The sequence below is a fragment of the Spodoptera frugiperda genome, chromosome 6, assembly GCF_023101765.2.
Source record: "Spodoptera frugiperda isolate SF20-4 chromosome 6, AGI-APGP_CSIRO_Sfru_2.0, whole genome shotgun sequence".
Taxonomy (NCBI): Eukaryota; Metazoa; Arthropoda; class Insecta; order Lepidoptera; family Noctuidae; genus Spodoptera; species Spodoptera frugiperda.
In genome coordinates this window covers 110,976-138,919 of record NC_064217.1, presented here as the reverse complement: position 1 = coordinate 138,919, position 27,944 = coordinate 110,976, and the positions used below count along the sequence as shown (strand labels likewise).

General features: G+C 36.8%; 1 protein-coding gene across 14 annotated transcripts in view; it reads right to left on the bottom strand.

Annotated features, from left to right (window-relative positions):
* The window catches only part of LOC118267389 (echinoderm microtubule-associated protein-like 2), a 64,832-nt gene that overhangs the window by 27,276 nt on the left and 9,612 nt on the right, over positions 1-27,944 (bottom strand). For 3 of the 14 annotated variants that reach the window (XM_050694269.1, XM_050694273.1, XM_050694279.1), the window contains exons 2-3: positions 22,001-22,099; positions 191-382 (exon numbers count right to left, since the gene is read on the bottom strand). In XM_050694269.1, the coding sequence (XP_050550226.1) occupies positions 191-382; positions 22,001-22,067 (259 nt within the window). In that variant the 5' untranslated portion in view covers positions 22,068-22,099. Of the gene's footprint in view, positions 1-190; positions 383-2,769; positions 2,944-10,419; positions 10,550-12,328; positions 12,346-22,000; positions 22,100-27,944 lie in introns of those variants that run through there. The other 11 variants (XM_050694272.1, XM_050694278.1, XM_050694274.1 and 8 more) reach the window with 6 other exon arrangements.

Below are 27,944 nucleotides of genomic sequence, written 5' to 3'. Positions count from 1 at the left end.
AAACAGAGGGACTCTTCATCATGAGCAGCGTGCGCAGACTCGGCGACGTCGCGCAGCCTACGCACGCTGCTCATGATGAAGAGTACCTCTGTGACTCGAAACTAGTAGAGCTTTTCTCCTTTAATAATACGTGAGTTAACCGTGATTTTTAGTTAAGATACCCATTGTCATAAACAAAAATAATATTCACCAGAATAAGCACCATTTCTCTGTCCCGCGCTGGGTGCGGTGGGGGCTCGACCCTCGAGAGCGTTGAGTCTCCTCAGGGCATCAGCGAGGGTCGACCGGAGACACAGCAGCTCCTCAGCCTGGCGAGCGCACCGCACCTCCAGCTCAGCAACCCTGGCTGCCAGCCCCGCACCCTCACCTTCTAGCATCTCATCTGGAATTGAGAAAATTATCTTTTAGACATTTCATATTACACTGACCGTTGTATTGTAAACATTTCACTCTGTAGTTCTCCTTTAATTGGGAGTCATAACTGGCGATATAAATAATGTGTACACAGTTATGTATATTCTTTCGTTAAATATTGTTATGTACAATCACCACACTGTCTCGTAATAAAATTTTGAGTAGGTACGTTACAAAACTAGATTTCCGTTCGCAACTTTGGTTTCACGAATTACACACTTCAACTTTACCCTCTGATGCAAACTGCACCAAAATCCGCTCAGCAAGAATCCAGTTAACAGCGGATAGACAGGCAGACGTGGCGTAGGACTTAGTTTTGTAAGTATAAGACAATAAAGTTCAAAATATATAAAATAAAAGGATAGCTTTATGTGCTGTTAGCTGTACATTTATATCAGTCGATGATGAAACACGGATGTAGACTAAAGTTATGACTAACGCGTATGTATAGATAGAAAGTGTTTAGAACTATTAATATTCTGCAATAAACATTACTAGGTACTATGAATCAAATCGAAGAAATTAATTAACAAAGCAACTTATGTTGCAACTCGTAATTCTTTATAACATCGATGGCAAATTCATTACAAGTTTACTATTGGCAATTACCATTGCTTTCACACATCGATGTAACTCGACACATTCGTGAATGTGATGAGTTTCTTAATATTGATTGCAGTAACTTCAAGACTAATTATTATGTTAGCAATTACTTACGTCAGTAGGAAGTAAGTATTGAATAATAATAATCCAAAGTCATTGATAGAATGTAAAAGAAGTTTCTGACAAGAGATGACAGATGTAACTTGTAAGAGGATAAGGAAATTGAAGGTAACAAGGTGACCGATAAACGTGAAGATGTCCGCGAAATGTTACGAAAGTCAAAAGCAGATAAGTGTTGATGGCTTTATCATTACTCGCCATTGTTTGGCAACGCTCTGACCAATCACCACATTATGTAGCAACGTTGGCCACAACAGAATTCGTTTGCAAATTCAGCTCCTTAGTTGACACACTATTGTGTCCCGAACAATAGTATAAACGAATGTGCTAACAAAAAAATGCATACGGCAAAGCAATATGGACTTTATGTCGTACGTGTAAAAGTTAATTGGAGCAGCGTTAATAATGTCGTATGTTATTGTGTATTTGTGTGCCACGTCACGGTAGAGAGCTATCGATAGTCGTTCGCAAGGACTTGTTTTGTTTATTTATAGCTGTTTCCAACTAGTTCGATTGTATTTGCACATGTCTGTTACATAATGAATTTATGGCATGTGGGTCTAGGTCGATCCTAGGACATCTATCGAAGTTCATATGACAATTCTTGGTCGTTTGTTTTGTGCTGAGAAAATATATGTATCATTGTTTCGACTCGTAATATGAATAGCAAATGGTAGCAAACACGATTGTTTGTTAACAGAGAATTATTAACAACATACTTCCCAGGATAGTTTCCCAGAAGACACGTTAGACTAAGAACAAAATGAAATACGTTATAAAAAACCGGCCAAGTGCGAGTCGGAATCGCCCATGAAGGGTTCCGTAACAGCAAGTAGATGACATAATATAAAAGTTATAAAATAACTTGGTTTTACATAGTGTTTGTATGAACGACAAAGTTATATTTGCGGTTTTTGAAAATGTTTTATTTCTTAAAAACTAATAATGATATCTGGTTCAAACCAATTTTCGTTGTTAGTTTCTATTGAAATCTACAGCATATATTTTTTTTAGTTTTCTCACTTTCTTATTTTAAAAGTTAGAGGGGGGGGACACTCATTTTTCCACTTTGGAAGCGTCTAACTTTCAAACGGTTGATTTTGACGAAAAATGGTTTTAGGAACCTTAATGTCTTTTTTAAAGACCTATCCATAGATACCCAACACGGATATGTTAGCTGAAAAAAAAAATTTTTTTAATCAGTTCCATGTATGGAGTGCCCCCCTTAATTTTTTTAATTTATTAATTTTTATTTAAAATTCGAATAGCGGTTACCGAAATACATCAACCTACAAAGTTTCAACTATGTAGGCCCAACAGTTTCGGAAATAAATGGCTGTGACATACGGACGGACGGACGGACGGACGGACGGACGGACAGACAGACATGACGAATCTATAAGGGTTCCGTTTTTTGCCATTTGGCTACGGAACCCTAAAAAAACAGGAATAAAAAAGTGATTCGCAAATCAGTGCTAGATACTAGCTACAATGGTGCCAAACATTCTAAGAGCCTTTGCACATGACGTTTTTAACGTAAACAAGATGGACGCACTTATACAAAGGTGTTGACAACGACGGTAAAAAGACGTGATGTGCAAAGGACCCTTTGGTTCTTTAGAGGAGACTCACGCCACGCAGCGTAGACATCGTTCATGGTGTCTCCGGGCGAGTCGCTCGCCCTGGAGCTCCTGGAGTCACGGTCCCCGTGGCTGTCCATCCTCAGTGGCACTTAGTGGACGATTTGGCACATATTAGCTACAATATTGCGTAATCAGTTCATACTTCTTGGGGTTTATAGAACTTCTGTATAAAGAAATTGAATTGTCTGTATTTGTTTTGTTAACGATGTCTTGGTATTTATTATTTTAGATAGTTGAATTTTCTGGTATGCAGTGTTTCAATATCAGAATGGGTGGTAACGGTCCGTGAATCGCGGTCATATCATTTTGATAGGTCAACGTTGAGAATAGCCGAAATGAGGTTTTTGCATCATGAACCTCGTGTAGCCCTCCCCTAAATTCTATTCAACTTTTAGGCCCTTCATAAAGTAATTTGATTACAACTAATTTAAACAATCTCCCAATATTCGAACTTAGTTTACAAGTCTATTGGCGTCGCAGAATAATTGCAAAAATGCGCGTAACAATGTTCATAGGTAAGGTACAGTCGTACAGTCGCGTAGTAAAGTCACTTTCCCACATATTGAGGAATTCGGGTAACGGTGAATGTACAGGTGTGGCCCGTGGCCGTTTGCATAAACATGTGCATTCTATTGGTAACTGTACCTCGGTTCATCTCGTATTGGCCGCGCTGACCTTTTTGTTTACAGTCTTTAAATGACCCGCATAGCGGTCACACGGTTGATCTTGTATTAAGAATCAGCTGTTGTAGGTCATGGTAGATAATTTTGGGTGATACGATTTTGAGCTGCAAAAGTACTACCTATAAAAGCTTTTATTTCAAGGTGATATGATTACAAAAAGCATCGTAATAGTGTAGTATTGTTCTATTTCAAAGGTTGTTGCCACAAACTTAGTTGTTTATAATATATAATTCTAAATTATAACATTAAAAGGGCAACGCACCGTACTCTAAGTTTACGTAAGAGAACGGCAGATCACGAAAGGAGGAAGCCATCGTTTATTGGACTACAATCACATGGATGAGGCGAGAGTCACACGACACTATGAAAGTTGAATTGTACAGTTTTAACAATGGTAACATGGTATTACATAGTTATATTCTAAGAGAAAGAGAATTTTTAGCATAATACAACTACTGCAACTGCTGGAACTGGTGGTACACCACAGGGCACTAGTTTATAGTCATACACTTTAGTCACGATTCTAGAAATGTTGTGAGCCGCGAGATATCTTCGTAAGATGATGCAGAAGACTGGTGAAATGAAATCACTGCCTTTAGGGTGCTTTCCATCAGAGATGTGCTATGTAGCTATGTTACGAAGATGTAATAGCTAAGCTGTAAAACTGTGTGACCATTTCTACTGTAGTATTACGCTACTTAGCTGTGCGAGGAAGATGTGCAGCTAAAGTATGCGGTGTATCGATAGTAGGGAAGCTATCCATAGCGCGCATCATTCCATATTAGAAACGGCTTAGTTGAGTTAGTTTCCACCAGTGGAACTGCTAAGCTGTGACTCTGATGGAAAATCACCATTAGCAGAGCTCTCATAAGTATCATTCCTACACCAAGTAGCAACTAGAAATAGTTAGGTCCATAATCTCCATACGATAGACCACAGCATAGTCTACGAGTAACAATGGCTATGAAATTCCAACGAAAACAATAGCAACGCATATAATATAATAGCAAGTTCCTCAGCCACTAAGGTATTCGCAAAACATGCCATTCCCACAACCTAGAAAGTTACGTGAGAAAGATCAGAAACAAAAAAACGCATTGTTTTGACGGTCCATTAAGACCTTAACACGTAAAGAATAAGGTCGTTAGTCGGCTATAGATTTAAATTGCTCTATTACAGATAAGTGGAGCGTTGGAATTAATACTGTATCATTTCTAATGGCGTTTGGAGTGAATAAACAATGGTCATTAGTTTTCGGTGTAATGGCTTTACTTACATTTCGATTGGATATAAAACATCATGGGAAATGAATACCATTACCTCAAAATGAACAAAAAGATATTTTTAATCAGAAAACCGACGTGAAATAACGCTTGCGTTTTTTTTCGTCATGTGTGTGACATTAGCGGATGCCCAATTACCCCCTCCCCAATCTCCCTAATCCTCAACAATCCTCAAAGTTTGGCCACGCAATTGTAACGCCTCTGTTTCGCGTATCTATGAGCAGTGCCGATTGTTAACCATCAGATAATCCATCTGCTTGTTTACCGTCTTATATCATAAAAAATATGGAAAAGGTTTATTACTGTTCCCAAGAGTTTATAATAAAAAAAGTAAATAACAATAAGTGTCTATGTACATTATATACAGCTATATACATATAAGTAACGATTGTTTAATAAATAACACTGCATGTTATCATCATGGAAATAATAAAAATAAGTGTTTGTGCTGTTATAAAATTCCTCTCGTATAACAAAGCATAATTCCTGAGGGAATAGTTTAAGATACACGTAATAACATATTGAAAATAATTATTAAATAATTTATTGATTATTATTTATGATTTGTAAACATATGGCACGTGGCTGTAATGACAGAAAAACATTTAATTTTTTATTAAGACGTTTCTCTATTTCACATACATATGACACCCAGACCCGAAACAACAATTTATGGATGACACAAAGTGTTGCACCGTGCGGCAATCAAACCCGCTACACGTCGCAAGGTAACCAGTTGCCCAGCCACCGCGCCAACCGTGTAGGCAATGACACTAAAATATGTATTGTATTTCTACACAATATAAAACAATTCCTCGTTAACGTATGTATTTGTCAATGTCCTTACGTATTCTATAGCCGATGTAAAGCAATAACTAGTTTACATAATAAAATTCACGGAACCCATGAATAACTCCGTAATTTTTCAATGTTAAACAATATTTTGTAATTCTAATTTGTTATTGAAGGATCCTAACATGTTTTATTCGAGCGAAGTCACGTCTTTTATTCATAATTCTATATCTTCCAATGCTCAGACAAACATGTATGTTAATAGAAGGTGTTATTGCATCAATTTGAATGATAAAGTCATCAAAAGTGTGAGAAGTAACGGGATTGTATCGCGTCCCGTTGTTTGGTTAATATTAAATGGATTAAACATGCATGACATTAACAATCTTTGATACACAGGCAGAGTATGGACCTCCTCTACAAACAGGCAGACCGCAGTTCAAAGGAGGTGTATCAGAAAAGAGCTGCGGACTGCCTAGCGGGTTTACCGGGTCTCCTGCTCGATAAGCGTTTTAAGTGTGGGAGAGCCATGCTTCGGCACGAATGGGCCGGCTCGACCGGAGTAATACCACGGCCTCACAGAAAACCGACGTGAAACAACGCTTGCGTTGTGTTTCGTTGTGTGAGTGAGGTTACCGGAGGCCAAATTCCTCCGTTCCCAATCTTTCCCATCCCCATTCCCGAACAACAACCCTTAAATTCCTAACTCCCAAAAAGCCGGTAACGCACTTGTAAAGCCTCTGGTGTTTCAAGTGTCCATGGGCGGCGGCGATTGCTTACCATCAGGTAATACGTCTGCTCGATTACCGGCAAGTCCCATAAAAAAAGCAGGAGTAGGAACGGGGTGGTAATTAGTAAGTAAGATTCTAAAACTTCCTCGCGACTCGCCCAAGGCGGGAGAAGGCATTAGATGATATTGGTCCTTAAAAAATGGTGTATCAGAGAGTGCTGCTGGCTCGTTCTCTGTCAATATTTAGTTTTCTGAGTAGACTTTCACGACACCCGCGGAACGAATAGGTGTGGTGTCAATTGCATTCTACTCTGCTGTCACTTTATTGCAATTTATCGCATTGATAGCAGAATAATTCTGTTATCTTGTTGTCGGCGACTTGGAGTCTGGCTAGATCTGTCATTTTATAGTTTGGCACGAGTGTCGTGGCGCCTCGCCTCGGAAAAGCGAAGTACTTGGGTTATTTACTACTACGCGGAGAGATGATGGTTATTCGTTACGAGTGTTTGTAGTAGATTCAAGCTATAAGCTATGAACATAAAGAATGATTGAGCAAGATACGTAATAGTTTGTAGAGAGCGTTGAACTCGAGTGTTATGGTTTTGGTATTGTTTAATAGGAACGGAACTTGTACCTTTTTTCTGAGGAGGGAAAATCATCCAATGACTTCTCTCGCTTTGGGCGAGGCGAGAGGGAGTGTTATTGGATGATACAATATAAAAACACCCCGTTACTAGTCTACTGCTTTTGAGCCGAAGTCCCGATAACTCGCTAGGCAGTCTGCAGCTGAACTTGTACCTAGTACGTAATTTCTAAATTAAATTCCAATAGAGGTATATTCCCTGTAGCGTATTCCCTGTAGTATTCTTTATAGCTATCTGCTACAAATTACAATAAAGTCTACTTATTAAAATAAATATCACGAAAGCAATAAATTACTTTTAATATACGCACAGTTCTAAGTCAGATAATCGAATAACAATAAGTCGCTTCAATTCTACTTTACGATTGAAATTGTATAAAATACACTATTAACAGATATTCCAATTGGCTAATAGTAATAAAGTATAGACGCCGATTGGCTTGTAAATTTATTATTTTACTACTACGGACGGGCTTTTCAAAGTAAACTAGCATTTGTTGTGTAGTTTAGTATTCCTCTCACTTCGTAATGGAAAATCCAGTGTAAGTAGGTACTTATGATAGTTATGGTGATCGTATCCGTCCAATATGGAAGCGGTATTGCAAATCAAATCACGGCACGATAGACTAATCCCATGGTTGACGGCGAACAACCGGATATGACGGCAACCAGCCATAGTTTCCATTTCTAAGGGTTACGACATAATGGTGATCTACTAGACAAGCTTAACGGTGCTTGTTACTTGTTTTAAAAATAAACTAAGTGCAGAAATAACGATACATTTGTAAAAGTATGTAAGTAAAGGGTAATTCGATGCTAACGGTCAAGAACGCTAATACTACGTGATCCCAATCACCTACTGTCCAATGAGAACACATCCTAACACCGTCCACCATCAGATATCTCATTGTAATGCTGCGCGTGCGACCGCTACATGCATGGCAAACACGCCATGAATTTTAATACGGAACGAAATGATGTAAATGACGAGAATCGCTGTAATTCCGACAACAACTCGGTACTGTGACAACTTCATAACATTTTTATGTTTTGGAAAACGAATATTTATGTCACAGTACAGCAGTAAAACGAAACAGAACTTCGCAACACGCAATAACTTGATTGAATCATCATGATTGATTGAAACAACATAGACCACTTGACTTCACACGATGTAAATTAGTGCTAATTACCACTACCCATTTGCATACGAAAACAGTGGAAATGTAGAACTAAGTGTACCTATAGCATTGCCTAAGAACGACAATAAATCTAAGGAAGACGTTAACGTTGTTACGCGTGACAGTTAGGCTGTGGATGATAAATGAGAAGCATTCATAGTATTCAACGAAGTGGACGAATCGTCTCGCTCCGTTGGTATTGAAAACGAAACTTGTCAATAAGCTGTGGACAGTCGGACAACTCTATTCGAACGTGACAGTGGAAATACGGACTTTGATCTTAGATCTTAGTAAACAGAAACTTTTTGTTGAAGATCTTTATCCTTATGCACATTATGACCGTGATTTGCTGAGAGATGATCACATTAGGGTTAATTATAGTGATGATTCATTATCAAAATAAAATGTGGTTAGAATGAACATAACAGACAAAGACGGATACAACACTCAATTGTAAAACATGAACGTTGCCAAGGACTAGAAAATAGGACATGGAACTCCTTCCATTACTTTAGAGCTGTTTCATAAAATATTGGTCTGTCTGCGCATTGCATTGAGAAACGCAAGAAATAGAATTCGATCAATAGTATTTCAATCAGGAGGGACGTGGTTAATTTAAGACGCTTAATTAAAGATGGCAATTGCCAGATAATTGTAATCGTGCTCATCGTTTGCAGGAAGTACTATTAGTAGATCAAATGCTACATTTATTTCTATATCCTCACTTTAATTACTATTACAGTCACGTTTGGAAGCAGAGAAATGTATACTACTTTTAACGATGAATCACGACAAAAGTAGAGGCAGATATTTAGCTTCACAATCATGTTCATAGACATACAAGTACACGCCTTAGATCATAAACACGACTTGTCGATTTAAAATAGAAATGTGGTCAATGTACGTAAGTGCAAATCATGCAATTCAAGTTTGATCGTCAATAATCTTCAGATCAAACATCTTAGACCTGTTTGATTGTAGTTTTTTTAGCAATCAGCTTACAATTTGTTTTTAACAGATTGATGTTAGAATTGACTGAACAAAAAGCTTTAGATAGAAAATGATTCGGTAACGAATGAAAACGATAATGTTTTTTTTAGTCTAGAGCAAATTTAGTATAATGTAAAGTAATCCAACCCAAAAAGTATGAATTAAAGCAAAAAACAATAAGAAACAGGATATGATCTTACCTCAGCTGCTCAAACGTGAACCAGTAGAGTCACGTATGAACATTATTCTAATCTAACACATCGGCCATAATGTTTGCACTGTATGACGTCACGCGGGACAGGTAGTCACAATACGCACAATATTTGATTTAAATATTTGCAGGTTTGTTACACAGGCTCGAGGCTGAATGTACAATGGCTTGGGATACTACTGCTTGTTTCATCAGCTGTTGTAACAAACTTTGTATCTCAAACATTATCTCGACCGTTTCGTTTTGTAAACTTATACTTATTGAAGTCTTTGTTATTAAATATGAATGGATTGTTTTAACTTTTCACTGGTCGTGTTACCTTTCCACTTTTGTAGTCCCATTCCCTTAGGCATATAGAAAGTATTAGGTATTTCACCCTCAGGTTTTCCCGGATTATTATATTGATTTTTCATACTGTTAAGCTTGTAACAGTTTATCTACTACAGGTGATAATTTATGTTTAAAATATTTTAGAGGATCTTTAATATTGAAGTTTCTTTTTTCATCTTTACCCACCTAGATTTGCAAATGTACGCAATTATGCTGTACATTAGACCAGACCTTGGAACAATACCGTACATATGTCGAGGAAAACCCATAAATCAGCAAAGCCAAGGCCCGTGAAATAATTTGGCAGAGTACGGTCGCAAATAAGACAAACCTCACATCAGGTAAATCGAGGCCACGTTTTTATAATTGTACGAATATTGTGTTACAGAACTTAATGACTCGTCTTTTACCAGATGCAAGATAATTAGTTACTCCACAAGTTTAAAAATAAGAATATTTTCGTAAAAATAGATTCCACATTATTATCTAAAATTATCTTGGCCTTCCCACGAATAAATAACAAAATTGCCCTCATTTCAAGATACCTTCTATCATTTCAACGTAAATAAAAGTCGATCCCATTATCTTATCCATATTGACCGGTCGGTCACGGAGCGCACACAAATTGGATTACTTATTGGCACACGCAAAAAATGGCTGCCATTGGAAAAAAATATTCTAAAATCAAAATACACATTTAAATCGGTTAACAAAACAAATGCAGACAATTTTGCACACTCCCGAATGACGTTGCTCGGGCAACGAAATTATAACCTATCTTTTTATCACAAATAACCTCAAATCTGCAGTTCTATTTTCAAAACCACCAATCACAGACAATAGCACCAGTTTCACAGATCACTTTTATTTTTCTTATTTCTTTTAGTAAAAATACGGCCCAGGTTTTAAGCCGGCAGCCTCAGCACTAACTGAATTATCAATTGGGGACACACAGCTGATTAAACATAAGATGAAATGGTTCTAAATGAAACGAGATCTGAAATAGAACCTTATCGTCATAGGGGAAAAGTAGAAAGTAGGTGAAATGGCAACTGTAGAACCCTGTCGTAGTAAGCGGGGTAGGTCGACGCGCATGCGTGTGGTATCACAATGGACCAACGAAATGTGTAGCGAGAGCCTCGAAAGTAAGCCTTAACGTGTTGGTGAAAAGGTTGATATTGTGAAAACGATACAGCGCGCTTGCGTGTAGCTGTTGTAAAGTAGTAAATATTTGAAATATTTTGTTTGATGATTTACAAACACTAAACAGTAACCAAGGAAATGTAAGGCAGTTGTGTACATAATGTGAGTTTACCTAGACGGTGTACGCAACTTGAAGAACAATGTAGCGATGGAGGAAAAAGATTTAACTATTAGAATAAAATGGAAAAATCCTTGAAGCTACTGGGTACCAGGATAATATCCTACGTCTATTAGCTAACCATCATCTAATTTCGTCAACAAGATTCAAAACAGCAAAACCTCTAGAGCACCAATTTATTCCTGTTGAAGAGAAAAACAAATAAGACGACGTTTTTCGACGGACGAACAGAACTTTGGATAAGTTCCAATTGGAAAGGCTCTTGGGACATGTAGACCTTTTCCTTGACACGCCAAAAATACTACATACCCTTATCCTTCTTCTCATATACAATTATACACATAGATTTTCCTTATTATTCCCTATTTATTTCGTTGCAGAATCCAAGACAGTCATACATGTAGTGTTGTATCTACCGTAGATCATGGCTGATAGAAGTTGCAGCGTTAAGGGAGATTGCGGCGGGCTTGTCCCAAAAAAAAAGAATAGATCTTCCCTAACAAATATAGGTACTACCACGAAATCAGTGGTTCAACTATTTTAATTAAACCAACAAATCCGAACAGACTCGCAATTTTATCCACAAATGGTAGTCTATTGAATAGTAAAGCAAGTAAATAATACCCTAAACCAGTATTATGGCTGGTCAACAAGGTTACTGATGATGTAATATTGACATCATGTGGCTTTGAATTCATTGGATGGGACCATGCTAGCTTGACCTTCGCTGTCACATTGATTGGCTGATCTTGGATTGATGATTTTATTGTCTAGTTCGAATTAAACGTTGCGTATCTATTGTACTGCAATTGTATCTATTGTATTTTAACATCATTAATTAGATTTTCCAATAGAATGGATGCAGAAAGTTTTTTCCACTTTGGGTACCACTTGGGCTTTCTTTTGTATGTGTTCCAGCAATACCTATTTGTCAAATATTGACTACAATATCAGATTGTTTCATGATTTTAAGCGTAAAGACAGTCTGTATGTTGAAAGGGATATTTGATTTATTTTGTCAATTTGTTTGCACAGATTTTTTCGTACACTACAAAATACACGTTTATAAAGGTTACGCATAATTAGTGAGGAATTTATACGCAATAGAAGAATGTTGACCAAATGTTTGTCGAGGATATTGAGTATAGAAATCAACCATCTGTTTTCTGACCAATATTGAAATGTTAGCAGTTCCGATCAATATTTTGTCTCTGTCAGAACTGGTGTAATTTTTCGCGAGTACAGTTTAAATATTGAGAGTTAGATGCATCACATGTTTGATAACCAGAAACTCTTAGTAACTTGTAGCATTTCATTACCTTTTTAACCGACTTAAAAAAGAAGGTTCTCTTAGGTATAATACTTAAAAAATGGAAGTACACACCTCAACTTCTGAAGACAGTTCCCTTTTTTAAATAAAGTTTTTTCACGCTGTGTATTGTCATATCACTCAATCATATTTGCGCTCCAAGTAATCAAAACACTGCCAATCAAAATTCAAATGTTCCAAAACAACTTTTCAATGCAGTCTTTTTTTATGAGCACCATACTCGTCCGACACACGTCACACCATTGTCACAGCTCATTACATTTGACAATATTCTATTCATTACATTGCATTATGTTACGTACTGTCTCCAACGCTATCTTGCCATCGTTCAGACAATGGGCTCTTAATACAAATTATCTGTGTACGGAAATATTTATGATGATATTAATTTTATCTCCTATACTAACTTTCTAGATAAACATCAAGAGTTCTTGTTGTAAAGAAATTGCTGTTTGTTATGTCTCATTTAACAATGCCGTTGACATTTTTTTAGTTTATCAGTGGATCAAAATGCATTAAATGATTCATCTTTACATTATCTCGACCCCAATACTTTTTTGTCCTACTATAAGGATAATTCCAGTGTGGCGACACATTGACAAGTAACAAGTGACAGATGACAGAAGTCGTACATAGACTATCGACGAGCAAATCAACGGATGACGTCACAAATATCCTGCATCGCACATATGAAGTTTGCATGCGAATTAACACGGATAGAAAATCCCAACGAACAACAGTTGGGCAGAAAGCCCGCCAGGCTGATCACCTCGCCTGGTCGGAGGATCCTCCTTTTCTTAGGGAACTTTACTCTCTGTTCCCTAAAAGTGGTGACCCCCGACGTGATTGAAACCAACCTTCACGGAGCAGATCAGCACCGTCATCCTTATCGCCATCTCCCTCACCCATCACTTCTCCGCTGAGCGGTAATCAAGTCGCAGCCAACCAGCATCCTCGGCCTCATCAGGGACCACCACACGCTACATCGAAGATATGCAGCCTGGTTCTTCCCTACGGCCTCATCAGCGTCTAGGCACAGCACTCTGCACACGGTCTGAGGACGTCTTCCTCCCGTCAACGCAGACGCCAGCCACTACGCACCTACCCTCGCGGCATCAATTCCCCGACTCACCGTGGGACACTGCGAGCTTCACTACTCCGACTCACTGGAGTATCACCCTGCACCGCTCACCCGACTCACTGGGCATTCAGCGGCACAGTTCCGACTCACTGGAACTAGGGACATTCTTCACTGGCTCTGGCACCGCTCATCTCAAGCATCGACAGCCGTCTCAACAGGATCGACCTCCGGTCTTGGGGGGGAGTGATGTGGCGTCACATTGACAAGTGACAAGTGACAGATGACAGAAGTCGTACATAGACTATCGACGAGCAAATCAACGGATGACGTCACAAATATCCTGCATCGCACATATGAAGTTTGCATGCGAATTAACACGGATAGAAAATCCCAACGAACAACAGTTGGGCAGAAAGCCCGCCAGGCTGATCACCTCGCCTGGTCGGAGGATCCTCCTTTTCTTAGGGAACTTTACTCTCTGTTCCCTAAACCAGGATATCAAAATTGCATTTTTGATTGCAAGTGTGATTAGATAATGAAAAAAAAACATGCATTGTTTTGTTGTCCAAATCACTACATAGTATAAAACAAAGGGTCGCTAGTAAGTAGATAAAACCAATTAAAGTTTCGTTGACTGGAGACAACATCGTCTAAAGTTTTTGATTCTGTAATGAAAATACGACGGACATTAAAAACAATTATGAGATTCCTTTCTTACTTATAGGGAAGCCTAGAGTTTCTACGTCGAAGATAATTCCTTACAAATCGATCACCAATGGTGCGCATGACTGTATTATAAAACACTATTTACCATATTGATATGCAAATACGCTGTGCGTTTGTCTGTTTACTGCCTTTAGCGTCGATTTATTATAAACCTTAAATGGTATGCTCGAGTAGTACGAGTACAGTGACAACATTATAACTTTAAACTGAGACAAGCGTTGGTTAAGCTTTAGAATAAGCGCTATTTTTTTAACAAAATCAATAAACATTTTGTACTTCAGACAGTTATTGACCCAAGGTGAGGTAGGTGGTCTTCTCAGGTGAATGGATATGCACACATTTTCGCAAATTATGGCAGCGGGTAAAAAAACTATTTCACAGACCCAATGTTCTGGCATTCAGACTATTGTACCCTTAATACGAGTTTGCTTTACGTTGAACGAAATCAAAACGAAAGCGCGTTCGGCTCTCCGATTGGCCAGCGCAAATCAACTAACCAATAAGAGCGGCGAACGCGCTCTCTTTCCGATCTCGTTTAACGTAAAACAAACTCGTACTAAGTCCTCTGTTTTATTGATAAAAATATCTCTAAAGTTCGTTTAACCAAATTCATTGAAGCGTTTATTTTATTTACTCTAATAATGCAGTGTAATTAAACACATTAAACGTTCCACGACACTGGTATCTTTTATTAATAGAAGCAATCAAGGTTTTTAGAGCAGTGTCCGGCATTCTAGGCATACTTTGTTCCTAGACCATTAGTTCTTAGGAAGGAAACCTGATGTAAACGCATTTAGTTCGTGTTACGCATTCTTAGGACATCCGTGATTGATCGTTAACTAGGTACATTAAAAGTTAAAAAGTTATTTCTTGATGCACATTTTCTCCCATATTTCAAGGCCTTTTTGAAGGTCTGATAAACTGCATACAATATTATTTCATAATTATACGTTCACGTATAATATTATTTTCTACCATTCATAGTCTACTTTTGAACTAGATTTTGTGACACAATTCAATAGACATTGCAATTGCAATAACAATCGCAGTATCGTAATCAATAAATGTAAATTCACGTAAAATCGTTTTTTTCACAGACAACAATGAAGGCACAATTATCTGGTTTTTGCAAGCGATTGCATTCGCCAAACTAATCAGAGTGCTAATTGAAATATAATCAGATCCACCCGGCCTTGACCGACGGCTGACGTAACAGAGGAGTTGCTTTTACGCAGTGGTTTAAGTATTACTACATAGTTAGATAGCTTTTTTACTTAGCTAGAATAGTGACTTGTTGGTTAAGTGGTTGCAAGCGCGAGTGAATATAGCAAGATGGTGGCAATGAGGCACTGAGATCTTCGTTTTTTGAAAACTCTTCCTAATATCATGTAATAAATAAATAATAAATAAATAATCCTTTATTTCATTATTTCACAAAATAATTTACATGAAACAGCCACAAATAAGTATTAATCAATAATTATGCTAGTGCACTAGGAATAACTTAATAAGTAACTTACCAATATTTAGGAACTATAGGAAAATTTACTTTTTAACCTAGACTTATGTATAATTAGCGACTTGCCCGAACTAGGTTTATAAAAACCTGTGTTTCGGGTCATCACTTACAAGACTATCAATTTGGGTGCATGTGTACAGAAATAGAATAACAACTTACAAACTAATCTTACATTCATACTAAAACTTCCAATAGTTTTTCTGTGTCTGTGTAATCAAGATTTAGTAGATACTCTGATAACAATGTACTACATTTATAATAATTTACACTATATATATTTAGTATCTTGTTGACCTTGTTGTACAAAAATGGTCCTAAAAATACGTAAAATCTATGTGCAAATGCATGTCTTGTCTGTGGTTCAAAGCAAACCAAATCTTTCCTCCTCCTGGTTTGGGATACTGGGTCGAAAGGAAGCTCTGAGTGCTGATAAAGTATGGTTTGCAATATAAATAGTTGGCGCACTGTTAGTATTTTACATGCAGTATGTAAAATACCATGCAGTATGTAGGATAGGCCATAGGACTAGATTTGGCAGGAATTCTGATGGTTGCCAACAGGTTCGCCACTTTTAAAGGATTTAAATACTTTACAAGGGACCTTGAAAAAATCCGAAGTATTAATATACCAAAAACCTATTTTAAGTAAAGATAAACGGCCATAAACTAATTGCATTTAAGGCTTAGTGACAATCCTAATGGTGCAGCCTTATCGTGTTGTATCGGATAATACGGATTAATTAACTACTTAACGTAATCGCAACTATTAAAACAGTAGCTAGGTGATAGCATAGGTGATGATTTTTCCTTTATACAGGGTGTAAGCGGAACGCTCCCAAACGTCGCAAACAGGTGATGGTAAAAAACGTGTATTATTTTTAAAAAAATAAAGAATTCAATGTTTATTTTAAGTAATAATAGTTGTAATCTAATGCTGAATGTTAATATAGCATGAATAATACAAACACAAAAACGATTAAAATTATAAAAACATAAACAATTTGTGGCGTTTTTCGGGAGCGTTCCGCTTACACCCTGTATGTAGTGAAGTATGGACTTAATATTGGAAGTAAGATCTGTACCATCTCGAGTATAATGGAGGTAGTATCTAATGTGAATCTCGGCTTACGGGAGTTACAGCAGTTTCTGGAGGCTGTGGCGGGCTCGTCCTAACAAAAAAAGTATACAGGAGAGTGACTCAGTCCAAATCCAAGTCGAGAAAATGTGGTGGTGGTGGTATTTTCAATGACACCGTATCTAGTTGCTAGGCAAGACCCCCAGGTATTTAAATATTCCGGAGCTGCGGACAACGTAAAAGGTTACCGGGGCTCCGGCTCAAAGCAGGAGAAGGAACGGGGTGGTTTTTAGGCAGTAAGAGTCTGACACTCCCTCCCGCCTCATCAAAAAAAAAAAAATAGCATTCAATATCTCTTCAAGTCAATTCGCCATCCCACATAATTATTGCAATTTTATCCAATCCAACTATTATTTTTATTTTTACCTGAAAATTGAGTGCCTATCATAAATTGAATTTATAGATGCAGCCACGATACCAGCAAAAGATTTTCAACCTTAATAAAGAATTTAGACGGTCTGAGGAAGCTTGCCAGTATCTGTATGATTAAAGATAGACAAAAAAGTGTAGACAATCATTAAATTAGCATAATAAACAAATGCTTGGGTGGGTTAACGCCGGCACCATAGCATAGACCATGGATCAGCGATGAATAAGTAATTAGACGATCAGTCACGCACGCACGAGTTGAAACGCTTCAATAAACACCCAGCCATTTCTCAGTGATGGCGGTATCGACAAAGAACTTCGGTCTTTTAGGGAGATTTTATAATTTCCTGCGGTTAATTTGGGGTCCCTTAGCTCCTTATGGGCTTTTTTGGAGATATATTTTGTATCAAAGTTTGAATTTTCCAAAAAGGATTTCTGTCTGTATTGCTGAGACCCTTTATTTTGGCGTGTTGTCACTCTCATGATCAATTGCTGTTAATCAGTTTTAAAACTATAGGGCCAAAATTAATAGTCATAGATACAGATCCCAAACTAGATACCTCACAATAAAATAAAGAAAAGAAAGTTGATATACCATCGAACAATTTACTGTCTCCATCCACAATACCATTTGCAAGTTGTGATAGCAATTCTCTTTTATGTGAATTGAGATAGGTGTAGTTTCTATCTTCTAAGAAATCTCTAGAGAGCGTGATATTCTCTCCAGTATTGTCTACCTTCCGAGGCTAACGGTGTTCAGTGTCGCGGAAACTCACACCTAGATTACGCAGAAAGTTCAAAGTGCGGTAAAAGGTACAGTTCAGTAGGAGGCTCAGTCATTGCGTCATTGAGAAACCTGATCCATATTCGGTGGTTATTAACCTGCGCAGATTTTAAGCCAAATGTTCAATAATTGTGTCCGGTATGTGCCAGGAAATAAAAGTATTCTCATCTTCACTTTGACATTTACTCCATGTTGATTATACCTTACATAAGTTTCTGAAGACTCGAGGAAATCATTACAGTTGATTGCTCGTTTACTTTTATTGACATGCGTTTGCGCATCTTCCGGCAAGTAATTTTAGTTATAGGACTTTCTAATATAAAATGGTGGAGCTGTATTGTTTCCTATCTTCGTTTACAATCACAGTAATAACGTTGAAGTTATTTATAACACGTATGCTCTTGTAATTAGTGGACGATGAAGGCTCACACATACTTATATCAAGTGCATTTACATTCATGTGTCTCTTCTAATTCAGGCAAGTAACGTGACAACTTGTTTAGGTGAAGGCAATTACACTCGAATAGAACAATGAATTGTCATATCTGGTCTGAAATCTATGTTCAGATCAGAGGCTCAAAGGCGCACGCGTCACGTGGGCGGCCATATTGGCAACATGGCTACCGGGCCAGGGTCGCCAATCATAATTACACACGACAGCGGTATCCGATGACAACCAGTTGCACAATGACAATGAGTCGTTAATTCAATTGTTGGTGCGTTTCAATTGCAGAAATGTTTAGTGTGGAGGATTCTGGAGCATGGATGTGGAGCAACAACCTGCGGTAACCTGCGCACGATTCGATGCAGACTGTAGCAGAGAGCAGAGGTCAGTGAGCACCGGATTAGATTGTTGCATTCAAAGGACTGATCGGTCAACGACCTATTGATCTCACCAAAGGGATATGACCTTTTTGGGACGTATTTTTCCTTATTGGGCTTTTCTCTGAATGTGCTTTATATTTATGTAAATTTCGTACCCAAAAAGATTTTTGGATCGCCAGGGTGTTTGCTAAAACCTTTCTTTTATTTATTTTTGGAAATCATGACTCAACTTGGTGTAAAAATGGTGAAACGATCAAAATAAAAGCAAAAATACTATCGATGAGCAACTCATTAACGGAGTGGTTGTAATCGTCGACGCGGAACGTCACAGGTTCGTTTCCCGCACACAAAACGCAGGAAACCGCGGCGGAAGTGAGGTGTGGTGCGCATGAGGGGTTATTGTCTGTCCTAATGGGTCAAAATATGACTTGGCTCTAGATAAACGACCCCTACGTTACAAGACTTACAAGTTTTGAATGCAATAAAACTAGAGAAAGTTGAGGAATAAAACAAGATTGTTACTTTTGCTTTTGTATGACCAATTTGGTTAAGTAAACTGATATGATAGTAAGTGGAAAAGAAACTTGGAGTTAGTGGTTTGGACTATTAAGAAAGTAAGAATACATTACATCACCGGTTATTGTACTTGGTACTGACAAGAGTAGATTTTCTCTAACCCTTTCAGAAAATACGGGTGCGGCACGTTATAATAACAATGTTAAACGCTTCGTGACGTTTTCTGTTTCGAATCTACACAAATGGTAATAAGTTTCCTCAACATTTGTCCAGTGCACCAGTATTTGTAAACAAATGGCGATGCTTTGTATCTTAAATGAAAACTGTGAAAATTCTCAGCTCACGTATTACAAAATAATATGCATGGAAATGTACCGTGAGTAGCGTTGCCGTCACAATATATGCAGGCTGATGCAGATTTGTGGACGGGTTAGACTGACTTTATAATCAGAAGCAAATGTCTGAACTAAAGATGAGAAAGCTGATCCAATATACATAGAAATACAAGTAAATTAGATAAACTGAGTGTTTTACATGACAAAAATAAAAATGTATCTATAAGTGTTATCATTCACTTTCGTATCTAAATATAGTATCATACTAATAAATGTGAAAGTTTGTTTGTTTGTCCTTCAATCACGCTGAAACCATTGAACGGAATTTGACTTATGAGCGGGTATGGGCTGACTTGGGTGATAGGATACTTTTATCCCACGGGAACGCCAACGAAGCCGCTGGCAGAAGGTAACTAGTATTATTATAAAGTATAACAATAAAAGCAAAATGATTCTCTCTTCTTTTACTGTTTCATATATTTATGCGTTTGTATTTAAAGCTTCCCATAAATGTTCAATGTTCATATATCGTGTTATCAGCATAGTATTGTATGTCGCGATTCCCACGTATGTGCGTTTTACAGTCAGTTCCCTCGCCCTATGACATTGTCTTACGATCGTGTACAGTCACATCGTAAATAAAAACTTAGTTACTGAAGAACTGTTGATTAAAACTGATGATTTGATGCAACAGTATCTCTGTCTTACATAAAAGGCAAAATATGGTCCGCGAAATAATAAAAAAAAACACAAAACAACACCTCATAAAAATACCACTGTTAAACATTAAATAAAATTCAGCTTTATGAGAACAAACCTCACGATTCTGGAGAAGATCTTAACTTTACTTACAAAACAAAAAGTTATAGAAATAGCGGTTCCTAGAATAACAAAAATATTACAAAATATTCCTTGGTGAAGAAAAGGTTGGAAACCCCTGGTTGACCCGGACAAATATAACTGAAATCTCTATACCTAAATGATTTAATGCACTCACTTAAATAAAATGTATGACAAAAACGAGATACAAAACCTGTCAAACCTTTTTCAAAGATCAAGGACTTATCAAAGTAAGTGCCTCCATTAAATACATTTAGTGACGAATCCGAAATGACTACTTTGCGCCATGTAATTACGTGCACCGTATAATTACAGCATTATCGTGTTACATTCAATAAAATAACTTAACACGTTGTTACATGTGATGGTAATGAACTATAATTAACTAACTGTAACAACAAAAAAAAAACTAACTGCACACCAAGTTCAAGTTAATGTAACTATAGTTATATGTTTTGTGTGATCGACCTCGTTTTTAATAAGGTTTATGAATGAATACAAAGTTAATATTATTATGAGAACGGACACTAAAAATAAACGTGTATGTATAATGTATATAGAGTGCATTAATAGTCCCTCATTGGCTAAGAATGTATGTAGGGAACTTAAGAAGGAAAATGGACCCGGAGCTGCGGACTACATAGCGGGTTTACCGGGGTTCTGGCTCGAAGAGCAGGAGTAGGAACGGGGTTATTTTTAGTCAGTAAGAGTCTGACCCTCAAGAAGATATCATAAATAATGGAATGATACATTTTAAACCATTATTTTAAGCTTCTTACCCGACAGTACCTACATAGTAACATGGTCGGCATATAACAATAACAATCTTGGGAAAATATGACTTTTATGCCTTCATGACAATTGGAGACCTTTGCATTTTACTCGATAAGCATCGTAAACGGTAATTACCAGTTATAATTACACAGATTGCCAAATTGTCAGCGCTATATGTAATTACGAACATATTTACTACAACAGCTGACGCACTGGGTAATTGTGCCTTTGTAATTACAATTTTTTATGAATCTGTATTATAAAAAATATAATATAACTTAAAAAAAAATACTTTTAATGGGAATCTCCGACAGGAGACCTGACCAGACTTAACAATTAATTATTATATCTGATTTGTTTGAAAACAATGTAGGTGGTTACCGTGTGACTGATATTTCATATTCGTCGGTATTATTTCAGTTAAAAATACTAGCAGTGAATAAATTTAACATAAGTAGCTTTCTTAAAATTTTCACTTTTTTGAGAAAACGATGAAAAAAAAGTGAAACAAAAGACGGTCTACTTCGCCAGCGTTCCGTGTGAGGAGATTTATGTTTATAATGCTCGTAGCTCGGTGCTTAATAAAATTAAAACAATAAAGCATGACTTTATGCAAGCACGAGACTATTTCCAAGTTACCATGCAGAAAAATATTGCCAGAAAACTTAAAATCTGTCTGAAATAGCCAATCTGCCTCGAGCAAGCGTGGTGATGATCAAATGCTCACTGCACATCCGTATAAGAAGAGATTTTTTCGTAGCAGCGTAACAAGTAATAAGGCTATATTTTTTATAATATCTATGGTTTATGGTTTCATACTTACTGGCATGGTCGTCGTGCAACAGATTGTGGTATCTGTGCTGCTTCTCCGGTGCGTCGAGCCTCATCATCACGCCGTTGTCACCACGACATAGTCATTATGCTGGAACAAACAGATTTGAGATTAGATTATGATTTTAAAAAGAAAAGATGACAAGTTAATTACAGGAGAGCCATGCTTCGGCACGAATGGGCCGGCTCGACCGGAGTGATACCACTGCCCCACAGAAAACCGATGTGAAATAACGTTTGCGTTGTGTCAGTGAGGTTACCGGAGGCCCAATTACCCTAAAATTAAAATTCCTAACCCCTAAAAGGCTGGCACGGCACTTGTAACGCCTCTGGTGTTACAGGTGTCCATGGGCGGATGCGATAGCTTACCATCAGGTGATCCGTCTGTTCGTTTATTACACCATAAAAAATATGTAAATACGGACGTTACATACAGACTTCATTAGTCTAAAGTACACTAGCGAACACAAAAACGGATGGTGGCTTGGCCCCTATTTAAAATGTGTTTTGGTATGGTTATGCCTAAGCTTAACAGGGTCCACTATGGAGGGTGATATTTCTTTTGTAGTTTCGTTTTCCAAGACTTTTATGTCAAGTTTCCAAAGGTCATCTGCTGATTGCATAACCAATGATTAAACGTCACAAGCGAGTTTGTTTATGTTAAACATTAATTACGTTACACCTCACACATTATTTAGGTTAAGTAGGACACGAAACAGTGTCAATAATTCACAAACGCCATACTCTTTGCATGTCAAGGCTAAACAAATAACTTCCATAAAAATGCCAATGTAATACTTATGATAGGCGTAAAAACTGCGAAGAGTTTGTCAACAGCTTGTCTGAAGAGCCACTTTACGCTTGTATGTAAATAGAATACAAGAACTAGGTATTAAGCTACTTCAATCTGTCACCAAATTTTCAACGTTATAATTTCGGGATAAGATCGAAAGTCCACTGAAGAAATGAGAGATTTTAGGGTAGTTTACCATGCTGTTGTCTACATAACAATAAAGTTCACTAATTCAATTAGCCACCACACCCACCGTGATAAGGATTTGTAAATAATTTCGCAAGTGAGATAAGTATAAGAGTGGGTTGCAAAAAAAATAAAATAACGCCGGTTGCTTAACACCAGGTTTGTTGACCTGCCTGTAATTGGGCAATTCAATTGATGTGATTGTGCTTTTATTGTTTGCTTTTTTTAGTAATATAATGACCCTGGGATTTATGAGTTTGGATAACTATTACTCATTTCTCCTTATACGCTTGTGCTATGCGAAGCTTCTGTCTGATGGCAAATATCTACAAAAAGGTGTTCCCACCTAATCATTTATTTAGTGGAAGTACACTTTCGCACATTACAAATTAGTTACTGCCAATATTATTTATGGTAACTCGTTTCTTGGGCACTGTGACACGATAATCACACCAGTTTTTTACCGGAAATGTTAATTAACACGCTCATTTGTAACATTTAAAGTAACTACCTATTAATTTCCCAAGTCAAAACTTAATAACATACAGACAGTTAAATTAAAAAGTGAATCTATAAACACAAGACGACATGGCAACAAAAACTCGTGATGAAAAGCCGACAGACACAAAACCATTTCAAATGAGTTTCAGTAATGAATCGTCTGCATGTTCGCGTTTAACACTAGAACTCTTTAGTCTAATGAGACCTAGATTCATCATAATACGTCTACCAAAGCGAAAACGTGAGCAAATTAGCTGAATGTACTGAACATTTGTATCTAGACCGTGTTCTAGCCTTTTCGCGTGAGACTTTTCATTATTTTAATAGCTAATCGTACAAAATATTTCGTTAGCTAAGTATGCAAGTAGCACAGCTTGTAATAATAAATATCCATCATTAATTTACAAACTATGACGATTAAGATCAAATCTGACAGAAAACTGTTTGTCTTAGCTGTGAATAATTAAATTAAATTATTAAATAAAAAATGTCCGACCCGAATCGATTGAGCTTTCGTTTGCTACTTTCAGAAATCGCTGCCAGCCTAGTTTTCGTAATTAACTTGGTTGAAACAATAACGATTTGATAGGTGCAATCTAAAAATATCATTTTTGCGGTAGACAGTATTACTGTTCGTAATTGGAGCATTGTGCTAAGTATTCTGAGATGAAATACATAGATCTCATTGCCTATACTTTAATGTAAGTTGTTTTGTGAAAATAACATGTTATACGTTTCTAACAACTGTTTTCTAGACTGAAGTTTCAAAGCGAATAGCTATTTAGAATCTTTCGTCACAGGACCATGCGTTATGCAATAGTAATTTGGATGATGCCGGACGAATTAAAATTGCCAGATTCTAGATCCTCAATTATAGGTGACCTTGGCAATGACAAACTAAGCAATCCAGGTGTAATTGGCCAAATTTGCCAGTCGCAGTATATTCTTGTTGCAGTAATTGGAAGATAAGATCTGGAAGTGAACATCCGAAAGCACTTAGGTTGTGTTTGATTTATGAGCAATATCACGGCAATTTTAAAAGGTGATTATAATTTCGTAATTTAAATATCTCATCACAACAGGTTTTCTTCGAAGTCTAGGCAGAAGCAGGCTTTTAGTCCCTCCCTAAGCCTAATGTACCAAAATACCATTTTATGAATTGTGTGTTTTCACGGGACACACGTTTAGTATACTGGAGGAAGCTTTTAAATGTCGCCTAGATTTTGAAGATTACACATTCAGGGAGTGCGGGATTCTAAGTTCATCATTATCAACACTTGTTTATGAAAGGCACCGGGTTCTCTAACTTCGGTACCAATAATAATTTCGATTAAACTGCAAGTGATAACGAGGTTTATTGACATCATGAATTAACCGATAACGTTCATCAGGAAGGAAATAATACGTGAGTAGTACTAACTTAAAATTACTTTATAAATACTTTCTGTATTTCCTTGACTTTCTACTCTTTATCGCGACTTTAAAACACAAGATAATGTATTTAAGTAGTATTATTTAAAGAAATAAGTAAGTATTGTTGTTTTTACACGAATTAAATTAGCGTCTAATGAAATTTAGGTGCCTGTACAAATTTGGTGGGTAACAAAAAGCATGGCGCCAGCATTGTTTGGTTTTTTCTAACTCTTGGCTCAATGCACTGCGCCAACGCACGCCTACTGCCATACCTGCGGGCGCGCAGGTAATAGGGCTGCCACAAAAAGGATGTTACTTCGATTAATGTTTTTACGATAATTACCTACCTATTTGTCTATTAATACCATACAATCTGTTATAGGTAGTAAAATATATTTACAATATAAATTATAGAAAATACTACAGACATTAGGAATCAGAAATATTCCATCGTAAACTCCGTATTTTTATGACTCAAAATACAGACAATATTTATGTGTACGATCACATACATACATACAATTAAATTAATCAAATAACGGTATGGCACAATTCTTTATTTATTTTTACAAAATAACGGACCACATACACAGCTTTGACAGAATCAAATTGCATTTCTAAAACTTAATCCTTTTATTAATGTGAAACAAGAATGCCATTAGCATAAACAACATGCATATTCTTTGCAATATTTCATGGCAGTCTGTTTATTTAATATAAGTAAATATTTAAAATAATATTGTATGACATAATTCGCACAAGAAATCGTATTTGTTGATAACACAGCGTGTCCAATGTCAATGTTTTGATAAGCAACCATTTTGCATTACTTGCTGATAAACAGCCGTCCTTGCTTGCGATGTAAATCAGTAAGAATGACATGGAAAACATTAGGAAATAAATAAATAAAGTTTGTTTCTAGTAATATTATTGTAGTACTACTGGTTACACACGAAACATTCCGTTTTGTGTTTCCTAGTGTGAACCACTAAGGACCAGAATTCCTTGCATTGTTGCACTTTATTTGCAAAAAGGTACAACCTGTGTGTCTTCAAATCAAGAGTGAATAGGTTGCTTATAAATAATAGGTAAGCGTGCTCCATCGTCGGCCACATCGCCGAAATGATGTACATAACATAAACAAGGAATTACCTAGTTATTAGAATTTTATTATGATAATAAATATACCTAATCGTTATCTAGTTAAAAAGGTGCCTCCTTACTTCCTAGGGATTTATCTACACGTCGTAAATAAGTTTAGAATGATTAATAGAGCAAACTGTGGAATTTGTAAAGATAACATAGGCTATACCTACTGCTCTATACTTATAATACATAGTTAGATATAAAATATTATCCGAAGCGATAAACATACAAAATAAACATAAATGTACCGTATCTGTAATTAATATTATAGTATCACAATATCTCACATCACACAAAGTGCCTAATTATGTATTTTTCTAGAGCATGATTCATGTTATCAGTCATTATCACAGGTTAATCACATTTGGCTTTATTAACAGTGACTGTAATAAACAAAATATGCCGCAAATGTTATTTGGATATTAAAAACCATTTATGTTATAATGACCGTTACTTTCAAGTTGTCAGTAATTGATATTTAGATTTGTAGTAAAAATCTAGGTAACTATTTTACCTTCAAATACGTAGTTTCACCTAAGAAAAGGAGAATTTTAATTTATTATCTAAACACAGGGAGTTGATTGCGGTGAAGACACCCTTAAATCTCCCATCCTATAGGTTAAACATTCAACAATTGTAAGCATTAATTAATATTACCTAAGTAACACAGGTGCCATCCCTAATCCTCGTCACCTCAACTCAGGCGTACGCATTCGGAGGCGTTTGTGACGCAACTACACCTAATATTGTGTCCCTAGCTCCTTGTACATTCTACATTGGGAACTTTATACACCACACAGGAACACACAGAGGGCAATGACACTGTTGTAAATATTTTACTAAGAAAAGCCAGGACGGTAGTTAGAAAAGATAATGTTTGAAGGTAGTTATGGGATGACTTGAAAGACAGATTGTATCGTAAAATTTTCCATCTAATATAATAGAATGACATCAGCTAGTTAGAAATAATTGCATTAGGTACATATAAATCTCTGAAATAACATTCTACGTACATATATGGTACATACACGTTTCTAGATATATTGTCTAAGTAATTAAAGAGGTTTTTTATACATACATATACCTACTTGTCTAATGTTTACCTAGACTTTGAATCTGTGTAAACACTCAGAAGGAAATCTATGCAGACTTTACCTGCCAGATAAATATATCAATCAGGATATTCTAAAGGCCATATATTATCAACAGGATCTTAATTTGATAACGATATTGAAATTACGTAGCCATGTATCAGCAATATTATTGTGCGATAACAGACTTCGAATTACCTACTATAACATTAATGAAGAAAAGTGAAGAACGTTAAATCGTCAGACTCCTTTAAATTGTAAAATTACCTAATAGTTATCGGATGTAAAGCAGAAGTTTTCGGAAGAGCCCAGGTGTCTATCACCTGGAACACCAGACGCGTTACAAATGCGTTGTCGTCCTTTTGGGGGTTAGGAATTTGAGGATTTATGCTAGCTAAACCTACAGGATTCTCTTAGTAATCTTTGAGAAGTGTGAACCTGTACCATTGGCTTATTTAGCCATGAGGCACAAGGACGACGATGATGATTAACTCACCTCATGCAAAGTCCAAACAAATTGCCCAACATCCTATTTTGTAGTAGACACGTGTTCGAGCTTATCTACCGCCAACATATTTCCCTGATAACCCCAGGAAGGAGATAACATCAGTTTGTAATTGCCCTGCATTTTGTAATACCTTAAGCGCCGTGGGTTGTTCTACAGACATTTTATCGCTGTACAACTGTACATGCTAATTGCCGTTTCAATCCCACACATTCATTTCAATTTGGTTTTTTCAACTGCCGGTCAAGGGCTAAAGAAGTTTATGTGCTTTATGTACTCGACTAGACAGATGTATTAAGTA